The sequence below is a fragment of the Coregonus lavaretus genome (genome assembly GCF_964263955.1).
Source record: "Coregonus lavaretus genome assembly, contig: HAP1_SCAFFOLD_47, whole genome shotgun sequence".
In the NCBI taxonomy this organism is placed as follows: domain Eukaryota; kingdom Metazoa; phylum Chordata; class Actinopteri; order Salmoniformes; family Salmonidae; genus Coregonus; species Coregonus lavaretus.
In genome coordinates, this window is record NW_028161510.1 from 59,765 (window position 1) to 67,387 (window position 7,623).

Below are 7,623 nucleotides of genomic sequence, written 5' to 3' on the forward strand. Positions count from 1 at the left end.
GTTACAGGGAGTGTTAAGTGGTGATGTCACATCATTTCAGGCTGTTGGCCTGAAGTAGGAATAAATAGATTTAAATAGCGGAGTATGGTATTTATTATATATTGTTTTGTTTTGTGAGTGTAGTGTTAGATAGTAATGTATTTGTTTATTATTATTTTCAAGCAAATTATAAGGGAGTTATACTCCAGTCTAGTAGGTGGCGGTAATGCAACATTTATTGGATGCCAACCGCCGTTAAACCTCATCGAAGAAGAAGAAGAAGAAGAAGAAGAAGAAGAAGAAGAAGGACGTTGTTATTTGTCTTTTAGGCGTTCCTGCCAGCGTGGCGTATAATCTAGTGGACGAGACGGGACGTTTTCAACAACATCTAGTCAGCCGCCTCGGTAGCTTGCTAGCCAATATATACGAAACATTCAAGCTCGTTATACTGTTTCGTTGTATATTTGTCCCTGTGTTTTAAACATACTAATTTCGTATAGCTAGTTGCCCCATATAATATTTACGTTGTTAATCAGGTTAGTAGCTAGCTGGCTTGCTAATTTAGCTTAGAACCAGGCAAGTCGTTAATGCTAACTAGCAATCTAGCTAGCTAACATCCCCAACCATGAGCTCACTAAGCAACTACCCCCCTGCTAAAGAAGAGGAGGTCTGTTGGACGGAGAAAGAAGCTCTGGGGCTGAACATTGTCGTGAAAGAAGAGGAAGAACCTTTCAGAGTGAAAGAGGAAGAGGGGATGGAGGCCATCACAGTGGAGGAAGAGGAGGCTATCAGTATCACATTGAAAGAAGAGGAGGAGAATGTTACAGTGAAAGAAGAGGAAGAACCTTTTAGAGTGAAAGAGGAAGAGGGGATAGAGGCTGTCACAGTGGAAGAAGAGGAGGTAGAAGCTTTCAGAATGAAAAAGGAGGAAGAGGAGGCCATAACACTGAAAGATGAAGAAGATGATGTTATAGAGAAAGAACCTTTTGGAGAGGAAGAGGAGGCTATGTTAAGAAAAGAGGAGGAGGAAGACGTTTTGGGAGAGGAAGAGGAGACTGAAGATCTGATTAACACCAGTGAGTACTGTCTTAAAAACAGGGGCATAAACTGCAGTTGTCGAAATAATGTATAGTTTTGATACACTGAACAAAAAAATTTATGTAAAGTGTTGGTCCGATGTTTCATGAGCTGATATAGTAGCCACCCTTTGCCTTGATGACAGCTTTGCACAATCTTGGCATTCTCTCAACCAGCTTCATGAGGTAGTCACCTGGAATGCATTTCAATTAACAGGTGTGCCTTCTTAAAAGTTCATTTGTGGAATTTCTTTCCTTCTTTATGCATTTGAGCCAATCAGTTGGGTTGTGACAAGGTTAGGGTTGGTATACAGAAGATGGCCCTATTTGGTAAAAGACCAAGTCAATATAATGGCAAGAACAGCTCACAAAAGCAAAGAGAAACCACAGTCCATCATTATTTTATGACATGAATGTCAGTCAATCTGGAACATTTCAATAACTTTTCAAGTTTCTTCAAGTGCAGTCGCAAAAATCATCAAGCGCTATGATGAAACTGGCTCTCATGAGGACCGCCACAGGAATGGAAGACCCAGAGTTACCTCTGCTGCAGAGGATAAGTTCATTAAAGTTACCAGCCTCAGAAATCGGCAATTAACTGCACCTCAGATTGCAGCCCAAATAAAGGCTTCACAGAGTTCAAGTAACAGACACATCTCAAAATGAGTACTCCCGAGTGGCGCAGTGGTCTAAGGCACTGCATCGCAGTGCTAGCTGTGCCACTAGAGATCCTGGTTCGAATCCAGGCTCTGTCGTAGCCGGCCGCGACCAGGAGACCCATGGGGCGGCGCACAATTGGCCCAGCATCGTCCAGGGTAGGGGAGGGAATGGCCGGCAGGGATGTAGCTCAGTTGGTAGTGCATGGCGTTTGCAATGCCAGGGTTGTGGGTTTGATTCCCATTAACTGTAAGTCGCTCTGGATAAGACTAAAATGTAAATGTAAATGTAACATCAACTGTTCAGAGGAGACTGTGTGAATCAGGCCTTCATGGTTGAATAGCTACAAAGAAACCACTACTAAAGGACACCAATAATAAGAAAGGACTTGCTTGGGCCAAGTAATACAAGGAATGGACATTAAACCAGGGGAAATCTGTCCTTTGGTCTGATGAGTCCAAATTAGAGATTTTTGGTTCCAACCGCTGTGTCTTTGTGAGACGCAGAGTAGGTGAACGGATGATCTCCGCATGTGTAGTTCCCACCGTAAAGCATGGAGGAGGGGGTGTGATGGTGTGGAGGTGCTTTGCTGGTGACACTGTCTGTGATGTATTTAGAATTCAAGGCACACTTAACCAGCATGGCTACCACAGCATTCTGCAGCGATACGCCATCCCATCTGGTTTGCGCTTAGAGGGACTATAATTTGTTTTTTAACAGGACAATGACCCAACACACCTCCAGGCTGTGTAAGGGCTATTTGACCAAGAAGGAGAGTGATGGAACGTTTCATCAGATGACCTGGTCTCCACAATCACCCGACCCCAACCCAATTGAGACGGTTTGGGACGAGTTGGACCGCAGAGTGAAGGAAAAGCAGCCAACAAGTGCTCAGCATATGTGGGAACTCCTTCAAGACTGTTGGAAAAGCATTCCAGATGACTACCTCATGAAGCTGGTTGAGAGAATGCCAAGAGTGCGCAAAGCTGTCATCAAGGCAAAGGGTGGCTACTTTGAAGAATCTAAAATGTAAAATTATATTTAGATTTCTTTAACACTTTTTCAGTTACTACATGATTCCATATGTGTTATTTCATAGTTTTGATGTCTTTACTATTATTCTACAATGTGGAAAATGGTCAAAATAATGAAAAACCCTTGAATGAGTAGGTGTGTCCAAACTTTTGACTGGTACTGTATATTTTCTATATATTTGTTTTATGTATTTTTTTTGTTTTTTTTGCCCAACTGTTGTTGCGTAGGATACATTTACATTTGACATTTTAGTCATTTAGCAGACGCTCTTATCCAGAGCGACTTACAGGAGCAATTAAGGTTACGTACTTGCTCAAGGGCACATCGACAGCTTTTTACCTAGTCGGCTCGGGGATTAGAACCAGCGACCTTTCGGTTACTGGCACAATGCTCTTAACCACTAAGCTACCTGCCGTATCAATTTAACTTGTTGCTGTATTTATGTTGTCCATTATGTTCAGTCTTTTATCTACTTTAAAAAAACAATAACTATTGCAATAATAATACAATTAGAAAATATCTCTGTAGCGTGATGAGTGACATTTACCATTAAACCCAACCCAATACCATTACCCTCCCAAACATCTCTATATGTAGTGTGATGAGTGACATTTACCGTTAAACCCAACCCAATACCATTACCCTCCCAAACATCTCTATATGTAGCGTGATGAGTGACATTTACCGTTAAACCCAACCCAATACCATTACCCTCCCAAACATCTCTATATGTAGCGTGATGAGTGATATTTACCGTTAAACCCAACCCAATACCATTACCCTCCCAAACATCTCTATATGTAGCGTGATGAGTGACATTTACCATTAAACCCAACCCAATACCATTACCCTCCCAAACATCTCTATATGTAGCGTGATGAGTGATATTTACCGTTAAACCCAACCCAATACCATTACCCTCCCAAACATCTCTATATGTAGCGTGATGAGTGATATTTACCGTTAAACCCAACCCAATACCATTACCCTCCCAAACATCTCTATATGTAGCGTGATGAGTGATATTTACCGTTAAACCCAACCCAATACCATTACCCTCCCAAACATCTCTATATGTAACGTGATGAGTGATATTTACCGATAAACCCAACCCAATACCATTACCCTCCCAAACATCTCTATATGTAACGTGATGAGTGATATTTACCGTTAAACCCAACCCAATACCATTACCCTCCCAAACATCTCTATATGTAGCGTGATGAGTGATATTTACCGTTAAACCCAACCCAATACCATTACCCTCCCAAACATCTCTATATGTAACGTGATGAGTGATATTTACCGTTAAACCCAACCCAATACCATTAACCTTGCAAGACACTAGACAGTGTGTGTTGGGGACTTCTACCATTGAAGACCATTAGAGACCATAACATTGAAACCAGTAGCTGTAGCCTAATGGTGTGCTTGTTCACCAGGAATGGTTTAAATAATCCAGACCTTCTTTGAAGGGAATAAACCAAAACACGGGCCGTTTCATGGACACAGATTAGGCCTAAGAGATGGACAAAACGGAATTGTAGTAAGTAGGTAGCATGGAGCTGCGGCTTGGAGTATTGCTTCTTCATCTTTTGTAATGTACACCTAAAATGTATCCTATACTGACTAGGCTATTTATCCATTAGGCCTAATAAATGCATAACAACAGTCAAGTTTAATAGTGTTTTTATTAGCCTACAACAGGGTGTCCCAAACTCGGTCCTCGGGACCCCGAGCTTTGATTATTTGGATCAGCTGTGTAGTGCTAGGGAAAAACCTAAACGTGCATCCTTTGGGGTCCCGAGTTTGGGAAACACTGGCCTCCAAGCATTACAGCCACTCTGGGATGACTTGGCACTACAGACACTGGCCTCCAAGCATTACAGCCACTCTGGGATGACTTGGCACTACAGACACTGTGATTTAGTTTGCCAGGTATGTTTACTGAGAACACATTCTCATTTACAGCAACGACCTGGGGAATAGTTACAGGGGAGAGGAATGCGCCAATTGGAAGCTGGGGATGATTAGGTGGCCATGATGGTATGAGGGCCAGCTTTGGAATTGAGTGACAGGACACCGTGGTTAACACCCCTACTCTTACGATAAGTGAAATGGGATCTTTAGTGACAACAGAGAGTCAGGACACCCGTTTAACGTCCCATCCAAAAGGCTGCACCCAACACAAGGTAATTCCCCCAATCACTGCCCTGGGATATTTTTTTTAGACCAGAGGAAAGAGTGCCTCCTACTGGCCCTCCAACACCACTTCCATCAGCATCTGGTCTCCCATCCAGGGACCGACCAGGACCAACCCTGCTTAGCTTCACAGCCAGCAGTGGTATGCTGCTGGCTAACACGCTCTGCTTTTTTATTGAGGGATCTAGTCCTGATTAAACCTCATAGGAAGACAGTTTCATCATGTGGAAGTTTCATTCAGCTCTCTGTTTAACTAAATAATATGTTTGTCTTTGGCAGGAGAGAGACCAGACTCTCACTCTGACAGCGGGAAGAGTCCTTCAGGGGAACCAGACCCAGAGACGTCCAGACCAGCGAGACCATATCACTGCTCCCACTGTGAAAAGAGTTTCAGCTTGTTAGCGTGCCTAAAACAGCATGAGAGGAAACACTCAGGAGAAAAGCCTTTCCAATGTGCCCAGTGTGGAAAGAGTTTTACCTGGTTAGGAAGCCTATGGGGGCATAAGAGAATACACTCTGGAGAGAAGCCTTACCACTGCTCCCAATGTGGAAAGCGTTTTATCAAGTTAGGTAACCTGAAGGAGCATGTTAGGACACACACAGGAGAAAAGCCTTTCCAATGTGCCCAGTGTGGAAAGAGTTTTAACCGGTTAGGAAACCTAAGAGAGCATAAAAGGACACACACACGAGAAAAGCCATACCAATGCTCCCTGTGTGGAAAGAGTTTTAGCCTTTTAGGGTACCTTAAAGAACATGAGAGGAGACACACACAAGAAAAGCCCTACCAATGCTCCCTCTGTGGAAAGAGTTTTACCAAGTTAGGGGCCCTGAATAGGCATGAGAGGACACACACAGGAGGGGATAAAACCTACCACTGCTCCCTGTGTGATAAGAGTTTTAACCGGTTAAGACATCTGAATAAGCATGAAAGAATACATACACAGGAGGAGAAGACATACCACTGCTCTCATTGTGGAAAGACATTTTCCCAGTCAGAGGACCTGAAATCACATGAGAGAATAGAGAGGCTGTGTTCTGACTTATGTTTTTGACTGAGAATTAGTGTTTTTGTTTATGCCAGAGTTCATTAGAGTTATCAGCCTCAGAAATTGCAGCCCAAATGACTGTTTCACAGAGTTCAAGTAACAGACACATCTCAACATCAACTGTTCAGAGGAGACTGCGTGAATCAGGCCTTCATGGTCGAATTGTTACAAAGAAATCACTACTAAAGGGCACCAATAATAAGAAGGGACTTGCTTGGGCCAAGGTACACGAGAAATGGACATTAGACCGGTGGAAATTGTGGAGTCCAATTTGGAGATTTCTGGTTCTAAACGCTGTGTCTTTGTGAGACACGATGTGAGTGAACGTATGATCTCCGCATGTGTATTTCCCACCGTAAAGCATGGAGGAGGAGGTGTTATGGTGTTGGGGTGCTTTGCTGGTGACACTGTCTGTGATTTATTTAGAATTCAAGGCACACTTAACCAGCATGGCTACCACAGAATTCTGCAGCGATACTCCATCCCATCTGGTTTGGGCTAAGTGGGACTATCATTTGTTTTTGTACAGGACTATGACCCAACAAACCTCCAGGCTGTGTAAGGGCTATTTTACCAAGAAGGAGAGTGATGGAGTGCTGCATCAGATGACCTGGTCTCCACAATCCCCCGACCTCAACCCAATTGAGATGGTTTGGGATGAGTCGGACCGCAGAGTGAAGGAAAAGCAGCCAACAAGTGCTCAGCATATGTGGGAACTCCTTCAAGACTGTTGGAAAAGCATTCAATGTGAAGCTGGTTGAGAGAATGCCAAGAGTGTGCAAAGCTGTCATTAAGGCAAAGGGTGGCTATTTGAAGAATCACAAATATAAAATACATTTTGATTTGTTCAACACTTTTTTGGTTAATACATGATTCCATGTGTTATTTCATAATTGTTATGTCTTCACTATTGTTTTACAATGTAGAAAATAGTAAAAATAAAGAAAAACCCTTGAATGAGTAGGTGTGTTCAATCTTGGTACTGTATATATATATATACACAGTGGGGGAAAAAAGTATTTAGTCAGCCACAAATTGTGCAAGTTCTCCCACTTAAAAAGATGAGAGAGGCCTGTAATTTTCATCATAGGTACACGTCAACTATGACAGAAAAATTTAGAAAACAAAATCCAGAAAATCACATTGTAGGATTTTTTATGGATTTATTTGCAAATTATGGTGGAAAATAAGTATTTGGTCACCTACAAACAAGCAAGATTTCTGGCTCTCACAGACCTGTAACTTCTTCTTTAAGAGGCTCCTCTGTCCTCCACTCGTTACCTGTATTAATGGCACCAGTTTGAACTTGTTATCAGTATAAAAGACACCTGTCCACAACCTCAAACAGTCACACTCCAAACTCCACTATGGCCAAGACCAAAGAGCTGTCAAAGGACACTAGAAACAAAATTGTAGACCTGCAACAGGCTGGGAAGACTGAATCTGCAATAGGTATGCAGCTTGGTTTGAAGAAATCAACTGTGGGAGCAATTATTAGGAAATGGAAGACATACAAGACCACTGATAATCTCCCTCGATCTGAGGCTCCAAGCAAGATCTCACCCCGTGGGGTCAAAATGATCCCAAGAACGGTGAGCAAAAATCCCAGAACCACACGGGGGGACCTA

The 7,623-nt window shown here is 42.7% G+C and overlaps 1 protein-coding gene across 1 annotated transcript; it reads left to right on the forward strand.

Moving 5' to 3' along the window:
• Window positions 1–512: 512 nt before the first annotated feature.
• Window positions 513–6,709, forward strand: LOC311120470 (uncharacterized protein). The gene is made up of 2 exons (XM_084195055.1): window positions 513–1,055; window positions 5,229–6,709. Exons 1-2 carry the CDS (start codon window positions 605–607, stop codon window positions 5,999–6,001), a joined length of 1,224 nt encoding a protein of 407 aa, XP_084051181.1. The 5' UTR covers window positions 513–604; the 3' UTR covers window positions 6,002–6,709.
• The last annotated feature ends 914 nt before the right edge of the window (window positions 6,710–7,623 follow it).